Source organism: Anolis sagrei, chromosome 1 (assembly GCF_037176765.1).
Source record: "Anolis sagrei isolate rAnoSag1 chromosome 1, rAnoSag1.mat, whole genome shotgun sequence".
Classification (NCBI taxonomy): Eukaryota; Metazoa; Chordata; class Lepidosauria; order Squamata; family Dactyloidae; genus Anolis; species Anolis sagrei.
In genome coordinates, this window is record NC_090021.1 from 264,973,610 (window position 1) to 264,992,414 (window position 18,805).

The window sequence follows — 18,805 nt, forward strand, 5'->3', positions numbered from 1 at the left end:
TTAAATGTTTTGACCAATTCCATGCAGTATGCCATGAAAGAAAAAAAATGCCCAAGATCTTCTGCAGACCTGAAGAAATTGACGACTCTACAGAGTACTGTCTGAGAAATAATCCTGAGTTCTTACCAATAGTAACGTCCGAAGAACTATGAGCCTCCAAGAACTTGTTGAGATGTTGCCAGACTTTAGGGATCCAATCGATGATCTTGACCAATTCTGCATTTCTCATCCGGCCACCAATTTCTGTTTCAAGGAGCTTCCTTCTCAAGAAACGACCAAGAAACCCCTTGACTGGCTCAGTGTGGTTGGCGCACAGAACCCATCTGAAGTTGTGATGGAGCTGAAGGTTGGGTGTCGAGGATGTTGCCTGGTTCATTGTTCCAATAATATAGGGACTAGAGGAAACCAATTTGTAAGTTTTTTAAAAAAGCCAAGAGAGAGAACATTTAGCCTTTTCCTCGCGACCACTGAGATGTGAATGAATGTAGTTAACCCATTTCAATAGTAGCTGAGTTTATTTATTTATCTCATTTTTACCCCACTTTTCTCACCCAAGGGGACTCAAGGCAGCTTATGGCTCCGGAAAGAATTCAATGCCCGTAAAAACCAACAATAAACAGTAAAAACATATCCCACAGTCAAAATGATTATAGCTTTTACTCGCCAAAATATATAATCTTCCAATCTCATTTAGAGATCTAATTTGTATTCACTAAAGGCACCCGTCTCTTTAAAGTGCATGGAAGTTTGTGAAATGATGAAATGTTTCACAAGAGATTATCCACTTTTCACACAGAAGGTTGAAAAAAGTATAGAAACTGTGAAGGGAATGAGTTTTATTGGAGGAATTCTTCATCCACAGCAGTGGTTGTCAACCTGTGGGTCCCCAGATCTAGAGCTATGGAAGAGTGAGGGGATCAGGTGAGATTGCTAGGCAAGCAGGGAATTTGAGAAATTAGACCCAAAATGGCAAAAGGTACCACAGCAGAGTGTTAATTTGCCCTACATATGGTGGTAGTGCTCCCAAATCCTCTAGTACAGTGGTTCTCAACCTGTGGGTTCCCAGGTGTTTCAGCCTACAACTTCCAGAAATCCCAGTCAGTTTACTAGTTACTAGGAATTCTGGGAGTTGAAGGCCAAAACATCTGGGGACACACAGGTTGAGAACCACTGCTCTAGTATATAATGGCAAGATAATATTTTTACTGCTACACCAGTTCCATTATGTCTAAACAAAGGCTTCTCAAATGTATTCTAAATAAGTTTGTATTTGAAGGAAGGTTAAAATTGTTTAATTGGAATGGAGGCAATTTATCCATGGTTGATTGGTGGGCAAAAACATGGGACTCGTTTCTTATGGAGAAATTGCCACATGCCATAGGGGCAGCTAAAGGGTCAAATTGAGTCCCTTCATAGACTCAACAAATGTGTAGCCTCTTTTGCACACTCATCTTCTCATCAACTGGCCTTTTGGAAAGATACTAAAACTGAAATATAAAATGTGATTATGGATGGCATGGTTTTAATAATGAACGTAATGTTTTTAAATGTTTAATATTTATTGATTGTAATTTTAATGTTCATTGGGATTTTATGTCACTCAAAGGCATTGAAAATTTCCATCATGTAAGCTGCCTTCATGTAAGCTTCATGTAATTGCCATCATGTAAGCTGCCATCATGTAATCTCCCTTCGGGGTTGAGAAAGGCAGGGTATAAATAGGGCAAATAAATAAATAAATGTGACACCTTTTTATTGATGAACTGTTATATGTGATTGCATCCCATTTGTTAGGTTGTTCAGTTGCTTAATTTTATTATGCTTGTTGTGAATGAATTTGCAAATTACAATAATTCTGTAAAAACAAATCAACAACCATGGGACAAAAGTCATGTCTAACTTTTCACAGTCATTTCATTGGGACAGATCTAGATAATGTAATTTGGAATATAACATGTTTATTACCATTTGTGGTACTTGCAGTTCAAAAGACCATTGAAGATCTCTCCCAGGGAGCTAACGTGATGCAAATTGTCCAAGATGATCACCAAAGGCATGTCCACAGCATTGTTTTCACTATTGCATTGGTCAGCGAGGTGGGAAAGATATTGACGGAGTTCCTGTGATGTAGGTGAGAAAGAGAGAAATTGGCTTTCAGTTAATTCTTTAGTAGATTCCAGGGGATATGAGAACAGTCATAGTAAACCACAAAGACATAATAAATACAAATTTGAATAGAATTTAAAATTACAGCTGAGGCAAACTTGGTATCTTGTTTTTTAAAAATGACTGTTGTTCCCCATGTAATGATTTTCAAGAATGAGACTGTATCTTCAGGCCTACTTTGACCAAATTACTGAATGAGGTATGGTTTCTGAAGAGGAAATGGAGCAAGGAGCACACAAAGCAGCAACTAAATGCCAGAATGACAAGTCTGTCAGCTCCAGGGACTTTGTTGTAGACTTTGTGGAGACAAATGTAGTCTTACAAAAAACAGTGACGGAGTCTCCAAATGACTAGTAATCAAGTGGCATTCGTTTCTCACCAGATGGCACTTCTCTTTGACAATAGGTTTGCTTTAGGTCACATGAGCAGAATTTCCAGCACACTCTTCAAGCAAAATGTAGCCCCCCACATCCCCTGGCCAGGTCAAAGAATAAGAAGGCCTTGCTTGAAGAATGTGCTAGCATTTCTTCTTAATTTACTGTCCTGGTTTTAGAGTTTTTTTAATTCTAAACTCTTGGCAGGAAGCAGCCAAGCCCTGAAGCTGCAAGGCTATTCAAAGATGATCAATTGCAACATTCATATTTGCCTCAAACAGACAAGAGTTCTTTCTCCCACCCTGGACATTTTACGGATATATAAACCCCACTTGTCTTGCTTCCAACAAACCTCACACCCTCTGAGGATGCCTGCCATAGATGTGGGTGAAACATCAGGAGAGAATGCTTCTGGAACATGGCTAGACAGCCCGAATAATTCACAGCAACCCAGTTTAAACAGCATTTGATTTTGGTATTCTTACCTTACTAGACTTGTGATCCACATTAAAAGTTGCAATAGCACCATCAGCCAGCTCCCTGCCTTCTCTAAGTACCATATACTCTGACAGACGATTGGCTAAGTATGTCTTTCCTGTGCCACTCGGACCAGACAAAATGATTCTCCTATGTTCCACCAACAGTGACACGTAACGCTGTAATATAGGCTTTGGGATCAGAGATTCAAACACCAGGCAGTCCAAACTATTTTCTGTGATACCTGGATAAATAAAAAGACCACATGTATTACTAAAACTATTTGAAGGTATCTTTGAACAATGTTAAGGATTGTAATTTCAATGTTTTAAGGTTTTTAAACACCAGGAACTTCCATAGCTATGGAACATGGGAGCAACAATAACATGCCTAAGAGGAGACAAAATAATTACAAAGCAAATGCATTTGATGTGCATGGTTTGTAACATTTTTATTAAGCAAAACATTTCAAAGGAGTTATTATAGCCTTCAATGAAAGAAAATCAATAAGACATAATCTTGAAATCAGGGCAAACTCTGAATTTCCCCATCACAAGCCTTGTCAAAGTGGTTGTAAGTATTGAAGTATTGTTCCTTAAAACAAAAAACTCACTCTCTGCTAAAAAGAAGAAATAAATCTTTCCTCCTCTCACAAAGTTTGCCTTCTACTTGAAGTGGAGTGGAAGAAAGGAGATAAAATACACAGATTTCTCTTCTATATCAAGTTTGCTAGCAAGTACTTAGCAGAAGTGGTGATTTGATGGCCAGAGAATTATTATCTGGAACACTATGTAAGTAATACATTTTCTGCTTGCTTTGACATATAAAGAATGTCTTCAATTTGGGTCCAATGAATAGTTCAGAAATGTAAGAGTGTTCATTTTTTTTTTACAGATATTGCAAGATGACTGGTAAATATGAAAATTTACATACAGACATAGAGAATATTGACAAAAGATATGCTATATATTGATCAAATCTGGACACAGGCATTAGTTTCACATTGTTCCAATGATGTCCCCAAGTGGGACATATGTATGTAGACTGGCAATTATGCTCACCCCTTTACTGTGGGCTCCTCATAGGCAACTGAGAATGCTGGACCATGTGTTTAAATATCTAAGTATGCTGCTGAGGTCATTTGCACTCACCCCAACTTCACTTGGAGGCTATGCATGTTGACTATGCTAGCTGCAAAACCTCATTTTCATGCTGCTAGACTGTGCATGATTATCGTGTAAATATATTCAACTACTGTTTATGCGCATTTCCCGCTATGCTAACATTGACCATTATCCCATCAACAAACAAGATAGTTTTGTCCTTTCTGAAATACTAAACTGAATCAGAGACTGGCAATAACATGTTAGAGCAGGCATGGGCAAATTTTGCCCCCCCCCTTTTGTTTTGGACTTCCAACTCCCAGAAATCCCAGCCAGCTTATTGGCTGTTAGGAATTATGGGACTTGAAGTCCAAAACATCTGGAGAGCCAATGTTTGCCCATACCTGTGTTATTGCTTAATGTTGTCACAGACAATATACCTTTTACTGTGATAGTAAAAGCAAATGATAGGGCTTTTATATAGCGAATAATCAGTAAAGTTGTTACATTTATGGTGAAAAAAGCAAATGTTGAATACTTAATTCCAAAATATTGCTTTGTGGATCATTTGAGAGAGTTTTTAAGGCTAATCAAAAATAATTGTCACATAATGTAGCCCATGAGTTACTTTCCTAAATTCAGTGCTAACACAATTCACTCTTTAAATTAACTGCAACAGAAAAAGTGGAGTCTGCAACAAAATGCTGCAGCCGAGTGCTCCTGTTTAAATTTTAGCTCAGGCATGGGCAAACTTCGGCCCTCCATGTGTTTTGGGCTTCAACTCCCACAATTCCCAACAGCCTATTCTAGTTAGTCAGAAATTCTATGCTATTCCAGTGACCCTTTTCTGATTTTTCCCCAAGTGAAACATAAATTGCCATGGTACACATCATGGTGAGTTTTTGGTTCCTTAAGGTGTCTTTTAAAAATGTTCATTTGTATTTCTGCAAACCTTAGTGATGTGTTAAGTATGCAGCTTTTTACTAGCAGCATTTTGGCTACATAGCAATCACCGCTCAACAATTAAATGTGCATTTAAAGCCAGCAATACCTTTTCTGGCAAAGGCACTTCCACAGGAGAACACTTCTGCAGTGTCAGCAAGCACAGCTGACTGATTCCGAAAACAAAGCTAACAATTTTAAAATGCAAGCAGATGGAATGCGAGTTGAGAGATTACATGAAAATGCCCATATTACTAGGAATCAAGATTAGACCTTTGTATGAACAGCTGTATATCTGGAAGGTGTAAATGTTTTATCAACTCACCACAAAATGACTGAAAGAGGGCTTCTGTCTTAGAATAATATCTGTGTCATATGCTGAGTCTTAAAGTCGAGAATGAGCTTTGCATGGGGTTTTTGTTTTAGATCCTACATACTCTTAAATAGCACCAGGTGCTATAGAAGGCAGTGAGTTCAAGAAAAACATTCTGATATTCAGTCAGTAATGAGGCAGAACCAGAAAAGTGAACATTTCCTTTCCATTTGTTGAACATGGTTGGCTCTCCCACAGTCAGTCATTTGAGAATCCAATCAATGGAGTAAGATATTGACAATCTGGAATGTGCCCAGAGAAGGGTAGCCAAAATAATCAGAGGTCAGGAAACCAACACTTATGAGGAAAGACTTGGGGATTTGGGCATGTTTAGCTTGTAGAAAAGACAATTGAGATGTGACATGATAGCTATCTTCAAATATATGAATGGGTGTCATGCAGAAGATGGAGAAAGATAAGAATATGAACCAATGGATTCAAATTGTGAGAAAATAGATGCCACCTAAACTTTAAGAATAACGTGTGTTACTGTAATTACTGTTTGCAAGTGGAACAGACTGCCTCAAAGACTGGTAAACTTTCCATCTCTGGAGGTTTTCAATTAAAGATTATTTAGATATCTTTCAGGAATGCTGTAGTTGTGTTATTTCTACATGGCAAGATTATCCATTCTTCTAACTCTAAGATTCTATTATTTTAGGTAGGAATCCACTCATACAATACTGCAATTCACCATCTATTAGGGTTTCCAAATTTTCAAAATATCAATAAAGGCCTCAAAACTGGCCAATCATATATAAAGTTGGCCTCAAGTCCCACAAAAAGGTTCTAACACAGTGGTGCTCAACTTGTGGGTCTCCAGATGTTTTGGCCTTCAACTCCCAGAAATCCTAACAGCTGGTAAACTGGCTGGGATTTCTGGGAGTTGTAGACCAAAACCCCTTGGGACACACAGGTTGAGAACGACTGCTCTAACATATCTATAAGTGTATGTGTATGTGTATATGTATATGCACACACACACACACACACACACACAACTAGTCATCTGTGTATATGTGTTTGGTGTGCATATATATGTGTGTATATTTGTTTATATGTGGTTTTGTGCATGCATTGTAATGTATTTTGGGGGGCCTTTTAAGTCTCTTCCACTGTGTTTTTCAGTGTTTTATGAGTGATGGTCACTCGTTGGCCTGATAGCAGTATTGTGTCCAAATTTCGTGTCCATTTGCCCAGTGGTTTTTGAGTTATGTTAATCCCACAAACTTGATTGATATAGATATATTTAATTTTCTTGTCCCCTGTTGGATTGTTACTTGTCGGGAGTCGTATACTCCAAGCAGGGTCACCCATTGCAACAATGTCACAGGGGCGGAACCAGACAAGAAACTATCCAAGAAAGTCGTAAATGACACAACAGGCTGATAATATCATGGCACGCATTACAATGGCTGTGAAGGCAGGTGAAGGCTGCAACAAATAAGATGAAAGCTGCAACAGATCATCATGATATTCATGCAATTAGATTAGAACCTTTTTCTTTGAAGACTGAGTGTTGGTTGCTGTGCACCAATCCTCATACATAAAACAAATTCATGCACAAACATCTTTCAAGCAATCCAAAACCAACAAAAGTCCGATGGCAAGTGGTGACAGAGGTAGGACTGTGAAATCTGGAATTCCCTAGTTATGGACTGGCCTATGGATGTGGATGTAGATATGGATTCAGTCGTTCTAACTTGAGATCTGAAGAATTTGCTGATGATAATGTAATCTGTGGTCATTCCGAGGAAAACCAACAAGCCACTTTAAACACCTTCACAGAAGCAAATGAAAATCTTGGCCTTTCACTTAGCATAAAAAAACCCCAAAATGTTCGACCAACAGGCACAAACCAATCTGTCTGAAATGCCAGCAATACAGCTTAATGGTGCAATGCTAGAAAATGTTGAGCATTTCCGCTACCTTGGCAGCTATCTCTTCATAAAGCTCAACATTGATGCTGAAATACAACACTGTCTGAGCTCTGTGAGCACAGCATTCTTTCAAATGAAGCATAGTTTGAGGATTGGGACATTCACAGAGATACCAAGATGCTTGTTTATAAAGCAAATGCATTGGTCAACATAAATTTTTGTGCCTCAAAGGTTAGACTTCCTTCTCAGTATATTTGAGCTGCTGATTCCAAAAATGGCGTTTTTTGGGATGGAAGGGGGAAGCTGAATACTCTATGTACAGACTCCGTTATCTACAGTGGTTCAAGCCAACCAAATGTTCTCAATGGGGAACATATTAGGCAGGAATGTGGCTGCATTTCAAACTGCTTACCAATAATAATATGTAACTTAAAAAGATAAAAAATAGAAAGGAAGAAAGTTCATTAAACATTGTTTTGTTTCTCTGAGTTTCTTTTAATGCTGAAGCATCATAAGACATGCAATTGCAAGATGGTGGAATAAACAGATCACCTATAATTTACCTTTGATAGTCACAGAGATAGTGTTGTTTTCACCAACTAGATAGCCACAGGGCAGAAGCTCAGGTGTTTCTGAGCCATTTGTGCGAATGATTTCCCCAATGCTGTATCCCAGGACACTGTCTGAATTCAACCCCAGCTGATTTACAGGATCTACATGTATGATGTATTCCTATGAAGGGAAAACAGATAATAAGTACATAAAAAGAAAGTAAATACAGGTCTTTAAGACAATCAAGTGTTTTTTTCTACCTTCTTGATGAAGACATTGTATGACAAAATACAATCGAAAAAAGAAAACCAAATCCACTACCCATTTTAGTTCAAACTGATGTTTTGTTTTCCTTTGATATGTTGCAATCAAATAATAAAATCATAGCAGAACAACAATTTAAAACATAGACCACACACAATACATAACAATCTCTCATTAATATATATATTATTAATCACATAAACATGGACTCATGGGAAAAAAACCACTGCTTAATATTCGTGTGCTATTGTTTAGCATGCAGACACAGTTTAAGTAAACTAAGTCCTAGGGAAATCTCCATTTAAACTTTACTTTTTAACATTATGTCCTTAGATACTATCAATGCCAGCAAAGTCAATAGTGCTTATCAATGAAACTAAGAAGGGCTTGTTAGCGTTGTTTGAATTCTGAATCAAATTAAATTCTTCAAAAGAAGCATCACAACAACTTTCAAAGAAATGTTACGAATAAGAGGGAAAAATAACCCTAATTACCTTAAAAAGCCTTCTAACAACTCCATCCAGGACGTCCCATTTGGTTTTTCCACTGACTCCTATGCAGCCAATGAGAAACAAGCGGGGCCGAGAATCCTAAAAAAATAAAATGAAAAAACGTGTAAAATGAAGGCTAGACTTACTGCCTATGCTCTCCAGACAACGGAAAATACTTTACTATGATCTATCAGTCATTGTGGAGCAAATATCTGAGCTGAAACCCACAATATTGTTTTTAAATGTTTATGTGTTTTGATTGTGTGTTTTAGCAATGTTGTAACCCGTCTCAAACCGCGAAGAGAGGTGGGTAAGAAATAACAACAACAACAACAACAATAACAATAAATCCCATATGTGTTCATCTCATCCATGTATTTCTTCTGTAACTATGAGGTTTTTTTCCTGATCAAGCACAACTGCAGGCACCAGATAAGATGGTGCAAGGCATTGCACAGTGCTGCACAAAAGCAAAAATGTATCCCCTGTATTTTGCAGAATGGTTTACAGGGGGAAAAACAGCAACACTGCCAGAAAGTGCCCCATTTGTGTGGTTTGTAATTATAGCACCTTGCAATGTATATGAAAGATTGTCAGTAGCCAAAGCAAGCTGCAGTAAATCAGAAGCAAATATTTCTTTGCACGATTCCCCTAAATCTGGCACATGAGTTTGATTGATACACAGGTGCTTGTCTCATTGCCCTGCACCTGATCTCCATTTTGGATCATGTTCTTTTTTTTTAGGTTACTTTAAAACGAGGGAACAGGAAAGAAGCCACAAGGCATATTTAAAATTCTACATGACTGATCATGAAAATCTTGTTCCTCAAAGATTTGTGCACATTTAGTTTAATTTCTCTTTTATTCATTCCAAATTTTTAAGACAAAAACAGGTCTGGACTTCCCAGCACTTAAGACATTCACAGCTGCTGGCACTGAGTCTAGACTAGATCTGCAATCGTAGCAGTATCATCAGAAGCAGCAAAGGAAGACGATACAAGAGAAACAATCTTAACCGGAACTATGCCAGAAATAAACTTTGGAGGATGGAAACACCTAGGAAAGTACGGCTTTGTCTTTCAGTTTCTTTTGAAAACTTTGCCCACATTTGCTGTTCTAGAAGGAAAATGGTCAAGCGGTCACAGACAAAAATACATTCTTACAAAAGGCCAAAACCAAAGGTGACCAAGGAGATGTAACTGGGAAAAGGAAACATTTGGTGTCTTATACCATACATTTCAGATATTGAGGCTGTTTTCTTGCAGAATGAAAGGTTAAAATATATGGACAAACAGGCTATACTCAAAAAACTATATGGTCAACTAATTAAACCACAATTTTCTTGCCAATAAAACTACTATGTAGGCACCAGGGATATTTTAATCTGCTCTACGAGGATCATCTTATTTTTCCTAACAAAGTCTCATATTTTAACTCACCTCTTTCCATTTAACTTCATCCCGAAAGCAGACAATTATTTTAACATGCCTGCCACCTTCTTTCCGAGAAGGGACATCACTGGAGTCATCCAGGAGCATATCTTTGGAGGAAAACACAAATACTCTTTTAGATACATGTAGAGAGCCAGATAGGGTAGCTCTGATGTACCTTTCTTGGGTCCCTTTCATACAGCTCTACAAAATCCCACAATGTCTGCTTTGAACTGAAATATATGACAGTGTGGACTTGCATAACCCAGTTTTCTACCTTGATATTCTGGGTTATATGGCTGTGTGGAAGGGCCCTTGGTGAATATATGAAGCATTGTGTGTACTCTGTCTGAGCTTAAAATCATAATTCTCCACCAAGGAAAGTTGAAAACAGTGATACATTATGCAAATGAAGTATGCCTGTCTTGCATAAATTATTTTTTATTTGTTGGCCACGAGGAAACAAAATAAGTTATACTAGAGCAACGAAATTTTCAGCTACTGAAAATTATTCTTTCCCTGCTTTGACTTCAGGGACTTCAACATGCATTCCTTATACATTACTTTTGTCAAGTAAAATAGTTGAGATTTTCGAATGCTTAATTTTGCGAACTCTATCAACATATCATTTTGTGAATCCATGTAAATGATAAAAATGTGAATATATGCCTCAGAACCTGAAGTGGATATCGAAGAGACGAAGTGAGTTTACAGAAAAATTAATGGTTTGTCTTGAAAAAAAATCTATTAAATGAGTGCAATTAGATGACTGAATATGATTCAGTGTAGCTAAGTCATAACTTGATTGCCATACTTCAAAGTATGTCAGAGCAGATGATATTATAATGGAAGGTTTTATTCCATCTTTTCCACTTCCACACCTAGCCCATTAGCTTTCTGTGTATTTTTTATTTATTACTGGCTACAAGACAAAACCTGCCCACTGCCCTTTCACATACTCACCAAGACTAGCTGACTCTGTGAGGTTCAGACTGTGCTGAGAGAGACCCATAGATTGCCGTGGAGAGGATGAAATGGAAACCTGAGACTGGGCCCTGCTACAGCTTCCTTGATTTTCAGACTTCAGCCGATCATTTTCTGCTTTTAGTTTCTCGATTTCACTCTGTATTAGGGAGGGAAAGAAGCAAACAACTTATGAAGGAAATGAAAAGACTTTCCAGCTATCTCCATTTTTCTCTAAGCATATATGTTGAGCTAAGGGCCTCTCTTCCTGCTGGTCTATTTTGTTCAACTGCCGTATCCCAACCACCTCAACTATCAAGACATAAAGGCTTCTCTCTGACTAACTTCTAGAGATAGATCTTCTTCTGTCTTTTACATCATCTTTGTCTTTACTAGTTAAGTAGAGGAGATTTAACATCATCATTTTCAGCTGTTCATTAGGAATTTATTTATTATTTATTTATGTACTACATTTATATACCCCTTTTCTTCCCCTAAGGAAACTCATAACCGTTTCCAACATTATAAAGGCTAAATTCAATGTTGTGCATATATGTGAAAACCCAAAGATAATAGCAAGACAATAACATATAACTATAAATTAATCTAACCAAATTAAAACATAAAGACAAAAGAACATTTAGACATAAAACTTTCAAAATTAAACATTGATAATATAACAACATTTATATTAAAAACAACATTTATATTAAACATGATTTAAAAACAGTTATTAAAATCACACCAAACAAAATATGTGCGGAACTCCACCTACTAATAAACATAAAGAAGTAAATAGGCCAGGAGAAGCATAATCGCTGGTCCAAGGGATCAAGTACTCAATCAATATACAATCCCTAGATACATAATGTGGGGGGTCAAAAGGTCAAAATCTTTGATTGATTATAGCTGTAATCAATCCAGGTCCAGATCCAGGTATTGACCAATCCACCTGTTGGTCAACGAGCCAAAGCTAGGTGTTCCAGGGAATCAGACCCAGGGTACACATGGGCAGAAGTCAGGGTGTGGGTCTCCTGCCACTTAGGATAATGATCCTCCAGCAACACCGAAATGCTGGATACGATCCCAACAGATACATCCTCAAAGTCCCCCTTGCCAATTTATTGGACCAATCAGCATTGTCACTCCATAATCCTAGATCCAGATTCCATGTACAACACCCACAAAATTGCAACAATTAGGTAAGTAACAAGCCAAACAAAATTCTGATTAGCAGGAAGGGTGGGCTGACATTCATGAAGAGATTCAGCTCCCAACACTGAGTGGGCTGCTTATATCTCCCAGTGCTTTATTTGAGTGAAAAATTAGACTCATCTTGATCCTGGCCACCAGCCAGTGCTTGAATTTGATTGGCATTTCCCCCCAGTGCCTGCAAGTGCATGAGCTTCAAGGAAAGAGACACCCAGCTCAGTGCCATAGCGTCTGTTCCACCTTGGCCAGCAAACTCATCTCCTAACAAGTTGGGAAGTGTGCTTGCCAACAAGGGACACAAGATATTTTTTTATGATAATCTTTAATGTGAAATAGATCAGTAAAATCTGTTCATCATTTAGTTCAAATTTTCTAGTGTCATATGATAGTATTTGTATGACACAACTATTTATTATCCAACTTTACTAAATTATTTGTAAAGGTTTTTAAAAGAGGTGTGTTGACAGCATAAAACTGTACTCAACACATAATTAAGTTCCTGTGAAATTTAAGGAAGTCTCAAAGCACACTATATAGCAGAGGTATATAAAAATCTGCTACTTGTGAGGGCAGTGGGGGAAGCGGTTTGTACACAGAGAAATATTTCACTAAGTTCTGACTTTTAGATTACTTTAGTTTTACTCTATTGCATGTTTATGTTTTTCGAAGTTTCTGCTTTTTATATAACTTTCATGATTTTAATACATTTTGGGTACCCCTTTGAAGAGCTATGTGGAATGAAAACCGAGCTACAAAGTTTACAACTAAAACTAATTGATCACAACAAGGTTATGCATGCCTGAAGAACCAGATTCATGAAACAGAAGTAACAGAGATAAGAATGATCTTTAATACCCATTTCCTCAAAAGAGAATTTAATTAAAGCCCTGAAGAATAAATAACAACCGCATACATGTTATGTCCACTTCAGTGATAATTTAGTGGGAAGTTAAATGACTTAAGGGGCTTTCCTTGGTATTTCCTCTGGAATGAAAAAAAAAAAACCCAACAGGAGGCAAGCGCCTTGACAAAGGCACTATAATTTTAGGTTTTGCATATGTCTTTGTTGGTGGTATCTCTACAATTTTTTTCCTACCTGCATTCTGTTCATAGCTTCCCGAAGCTGGTCGAGTTGGTGGGCGGAGCTCAGAGCCTCCAGACGGATATCAGTTAGCTTCATCTCCTTGTCTCTGAGCTCATTTCGCAGCTGCATGACTGTTTCTGCTTCACTGTCAATGCAATCTGCAATCCTATGAGCAGAATTTGTTTTAAAAAATAGAGAAGATAATGAGCCATGATACTGAAGGCATTGAACAGCATAAATTTTGAAAGTTAGCACAAATTAAAGTACTACTTCCCTGTCCCAATAATATTTTTATGCGCTATGTGGGAGAGAATGGCAAAAGTTGGGACCAGTGATGAAGTCAAAAGGAAACATCATTAGAACCCATACAATGACAGATCAGAATCAAGGGCGTAACACTGCCATTCTGACTATGTGAATAATCTAGCTTTAGTTCTTAGCCTCCTGTTAGATGTAATCACTATTCTACAGCAAAACTATTCTCCTTGAAAATCTCTAGTAAATCAAGGAGTTATAGTAGCTGCAGTCACTTGGGGATTGATAGCCTCAAAGAAAGATTTAGCACCTGCCAGGTGCAATGCACAGCTGGGCTTCCCTGGATAATTCTGGAGGGCTTTGGAACTCTATACCTTTTCAGACTTGAAACATCCGTCCACACGTCACACTGTTCAGACCTTTTTTTGAAAAAAGAGCTTTATTCTTCTGGCACCAGCTTTCTTTCCCTTTGCACCCTCCTTCTTTCCACTTGAAATATAAGTTCCCTTACTTCTCAACATAAGAAAGAAAAGCACTGCTATTTTCTGCCAGTTTTTCACATCATGTGCATTCTATCAATTCCAGTTAAGTCTTCTTTCAATGGTATCCAATTCCAATTAAACTGAAGCAGTCACAAAACAACAAAACAAGTTGAGGAAAAACAACTCTGGAGGTGATGTTGGAGGATTTTTCTGCATTCAGGCCCTGAAATTAATTTGGTGGGGGAATTCTACATAGGAAGATATAAAGAAACAATTCTAGACAACTAGCCTATTTGGCTCCATAATAACTGACAAGAGTCATCCTACAATGTCAAGGATGGGATCTTATCTTTAGCAACAGATATACCTCTGTCAGTGAGGCAGATGTGTTCTTGGACATCACATCTATGTCAAAAAAGGTCATCCCTGGATGTATTTTGGAAGAATAATTCAAGTGGTCTCTACAAAGTTCAAAATGTTTTTGCTTACTTATGGGAGTAAACAAAACCAACATGGAAAGCTTGCCTGATCTGGTTGTTTCATTTCACATGCGAATAAAGTCACATCCACCATATACTCATGCGTAAGTCAACCTCGTGTATAAGTCATGGGCAGTTTGGGAGATTAAAATGATGGATTTTATTATATTATCTGCAAATAAGTTGAAAGGAAAGCATCAATGCTGTCCCATGGGCCAGCCATTCCTGACTGCCACCACTTCCTCATCCAGGCACTTAAAAAGACCAGAAGCAGTGCCACTTGGAGAAGGTAGAGGAGGTCAGTGTTTTAGGTTCTTTCAGGATGGACAAAGATCTTCTCATATACCACCCTGCACAGAGAAGGGGATGGCTCCTTGTTTTGATAAGAGTTAAGGTGAACTACTCAAGGCAATAGTGAAAAGAAGGGTTTGGGGACTAAGTTAAACACGGAAAAGGGACATAATTGTTGAGCAGAGAAGACACTTGACATGAAGAAAAGGTAGGAGAAAAACTACTTATATTTGAACTTTCAGTTTCTTCTGGCTTCCGAGACATTCATGAAAAACAGAGCCTAACTTCAATACAGGTTGGGTATTCCTTATCTGAAATGCTTGGGACCACAAGTGTTCCATATTTTGGATTTTTTTCTGATTTAGGAATATTTATTTATTTAGCATATTTATGTACTGCCTTTCTCACCCTTGGGAGGGACTCAAGGTGGTTTACAAAATATTAATGGCAAGAATTCAATGCCAACATACATATAATTAAAAAATCACAATAACTAAACACTGACGTATAACTATAAATTAAAATCATTAAAATCATTAAACACTTGCATTCACATAATGAGATCTTTGAGATTTGATCCAAGTCTAAACACAATATTAATTTAAGTTCCATACACACCTTATACTATGCACATTATTTTTTTAATATTGTGTGCATGAAACAGTTTGTGTACACTGAACCATCAGAAAGTCAAGGTGTCATGCTTTCAGCCACCTACGTGAACAATTTTTTGAATATTTCAGATTTCAGGATTCCAAACAAGAAGTATTCAACCTGTATAAGATCATAAACACAGGAATACTGCTTCTTTAAACTTAGAAACTCAACTCACAGAGAATTGGAATGTGAGGTTCTCAATAATGGTGTAGACACAACAGAGCCATTGTGAGGCAGTTTTGGTGATGAAGGCAGTGAATAATCTGTCATCTCTTCGATGTCAGAATGAGACGATGCTGATTTAGGAGACTTCTTTTTGCCAAAAGCTTGTTTGAAAGAACTGCGCAACTGGAAAAAAAAAAGACCAAAACAAAGTAATAATGAATTAATTAATTTACAATTTACAACCAGAAATAAAGAATAGAAGGAAAAATACTTATCATGCAAAACTTTAAAATGTGATTAAATAACTACTTTTTTTCACAGTCAAATTAAGAGAAGTACAGATTTTTGTGTTCTTCTTCTGGATGTCTTTATATCCTATTTAGAAAGGATGTGCTTGATCTGCTTTAAAAGTACTGGCTGGTGGAGAAACTATTCTGAAACACATCTTCCCATTTTACCATCTTGGAAATTCTTTTCAGCTCATGGATCATGTTATTAAAAGGTTACCACATGTTGCAGTTACAAAGTGACATGGCTCAGACAAGGCAATTGATGCTGACAGTGTTAATTGTGTAAACGGGTGAGTTAGCTTTGTGTAAACGGGTGAGTATGTGAGTTAGCTTACCTCATTAACCTGCCAGAGGAAGTGCAAGCAAAAAGGGAAGGAAAAAAAGACAAATTTTAACAGATAAAACCAGCGACAGGGAAAGCGCCAGATTTCTCAGACACACCCACCACCACCATCTCCCACAAAAGCACACACAACAAATAATTTTCGGGGGAAGGGGAGGGAGGGGAGAATATAGTTTGAAAAATCAATGTCATCTTAAGACCAAAAATGGGGATATGGATATTTTACAGAGGAGGAAGGGTGATGAACAGCTTTCAGTCTGCTTTGATTGTATGGAGCTCATCTTCAAATTTCTCCAGTATCAATCCAACATTGGATGTCACACCAAGGTCTGGAAGTTACTGGCTATCCATCATGTGCAGTATAAGCATGCTTTCAATTTAACATTTCATTCCCTTCATCATTATGCATAGGCACAACTATCATAGGAGACTGCTGTAAATCCAAACTTACAAGAGTTCTTTAAAAATTGTGTCAGAAACGACTTGAGAAACTGCAAGTTGCTTTTGGTGTGAGAGAACTGGCCCTCTGCAAGGACATTGCCCTGGGGACACGCAGATGTTTTACCATCCTGTGGGAGGCTGCTCTTGTGTCCCCGCATGAGAAGCTGGGGCTGAAAGACGGGAGCTCACACCATCTTGCGGATTCGCACCGCTGACCTTCAGGTCAGCAGTCCAGCCGGCACAAGTGTTTAACCCATTGCGCCACCGAGGGCTCCACTTATAACAGTGAAATCAGTAGAATGAAATTTCATTACTCTTCCACATTACTCTTCCACATCAAGATTCAAGAAAAGCTCAGACCATAGAAGTTACCCAAATTTATAATGGAAATGACCTGCAGTGTAATCGTTGGGGTAGACAACACTTTCATGGTGAAAGCCTTAGTAAGCTGGACATGTCTATCACATTTGATAACCTAGTCTTCTTTTGAATTCTCAAAATTGTGTGCTACAGGGGACAGTCCACTTTTTGGGTAAAACACAGAATTCTAAAACTTCAAGGGACTATAGGAACTAGAGGTTTTACTTCAAACTAAAAGAAAAGCAGTGTCACTAAGGCAGACGTAATCTCACAACAAATGGGTTTTGCTATCAGGTACCTTTCCTGCAGCACATGGGACCTTGCATATAATAAATAATGAGAAATGAAGGAAGGGGAAGTGAAGAACAATTATTTTTCAGGCATTGGGGTAGTATCTGTAACAGAAATTAAGTTGTGGAATGCTAATTTCATTTCTCTCTATAATGAAGCAAAAAAGAGATCTAGGGGATGATGAATGGAATTAACACTTGTTTATAAGTTAAAGCGGACTATACAAGAAACTGAAGCAGGTGTTAGCTTTTCTTTGACGTTGTATGCAATTAGATTATATACAAAACATTTATCTCAGCCATGAGTACTAAACCACAATCTATGTGTTGGTTTTTCTCATTTGATTTGCATTTAAAATGTAATTCACCCATTCCATCTTTTGTAACATAAACATTACTTTCTGACACAAATCCTTAACACACATAGTAGTACAGTTTAAATTTCCAGATTCAGGAAACAAGCAATATATTAAATAAAAACCACACATTAAATCCGTAATTGTCAACTTTCCCACTCTCTTGCTGAAATTCAGCTGCAGAATATTGCAAAACACAAGTGAAGCAGCACTGTGTGTATATGTATATAATCATTCAAACACACTCTTTGCCAGTCAAAATAATTCTACCTTACCAGGCTGCTCACTGCTCATAAAAAAACAACAACAATATAACAACAACAAACACCAGTTTTGATGATCAGTCCAATAAGATACCACAACGCAATGAACATTCCCGATTGCTCAAAGAAAATGATAGTCTTTCTAGATGAATTTCAGTGAGCAGGAAAATTGGCGATTCAATCACAGATCGTCTGTGGAAGGAATACCACAGATCTCAATCATTTTTGCTCAAGACTTCAATAAGCCTAGAGCATGAGGACACCATAATCTTTATTTATTTGATCTCTTTCTTGCCCTAATTAACTGCTTACATCAGAGATGGGAAATCTCTCTAGATACTAAGGGATTGCAGTTACCATCATCCTTCATCACTGCCTAGGTTGTCTGGGTTGACGCGAGTTTCAGTCTACTGATACTTGGGAGGACAGATCATTGCCTACTCGGTTGTGTTTTGTCTCCTGTATGTTCATACGAGATATGAATTTGAAATGTTGAAACATACATACCCAGTTCTTTCTCTTCTTTTTCTTAGAATCACATTCTATGTTGCTTCCCACACTAGAATGGCTAGTAGCACTGTTAATGCTAGAGACGCTGTCAGAAGAGTGCTGTCTTCGGATCCGCAGATCAGTGGTTTGGGAAGTCCCACCTCCTAAACAATAATTTAAGACTTGTTAAATCAATTTAGAAATTGTCCCCATCTCTCCTTCTTTATTCCTATGTACACATTATTGATTCTTTGCTCCCCCCTGCCACCATCTTCAATCACTATCTTCCTTTGTAGGAAACAACAGTCTCAGCTCATTGCCATTGCCTGTAGC

General features: G+C 37.8%; 1 protein-coding gene across 3 annotated transcripts in view; it reads right to left on the bottom strand.

Annotated features, from left to right (window-relative positions):
• The window catches only part of NAV2 (neuron navigator 2), a 282,686-nt gene that overhangs the window by 14,439 nt on the left and 249,442 nt on the right, over positions 1-18,805 (bottom strand). For 2 of the 3 annotated variants that reach the window (XM_060765681.2, XM_067462702.1), the window contains 11 exons: positions 18,491-18,636; positions 16,266-16,274; positions 15,651-15,823; positions 13,324-13,477; positions 11,016-11,175; positions 10,062-10,162; positions 8,626-8,721; positions 7,879-8,047; positions 3,026-3,261; positions 1,966-2,120; positions 127-395 (listed from right to left, as the gene is read on the bottom strand). In XM_060765681.2, the coding sequence (XP_060621664.2) occupies positions 127-395; positions 1,966-2,120; positions 3,026-3,261; positions 7,879-8,047; positions 8,626-8,721; positions 10,062-10,162; positions 11,016-11,175; positions 13,324-13,477; positions 15,651-15,823; positions 16,266-16,274; positions 18,491-18,636 (1,668 nt within the window). The remainder of the gene's footprint in view (positions 1-126; positions 396-1,965; positions 2,121-3,025; positions 3,262-7,878; positions 8,048-8,625; positions 8,722-10,061; positions 10,163-11,015; positions 11,176-13,323; positions 13,478-15,650; positions 15,824-16,265; positions 16,275-18,490; positions 18,637-18,805) is intronic. The other variant, XM_060765628.2, reaches the window with a different exon arrangement.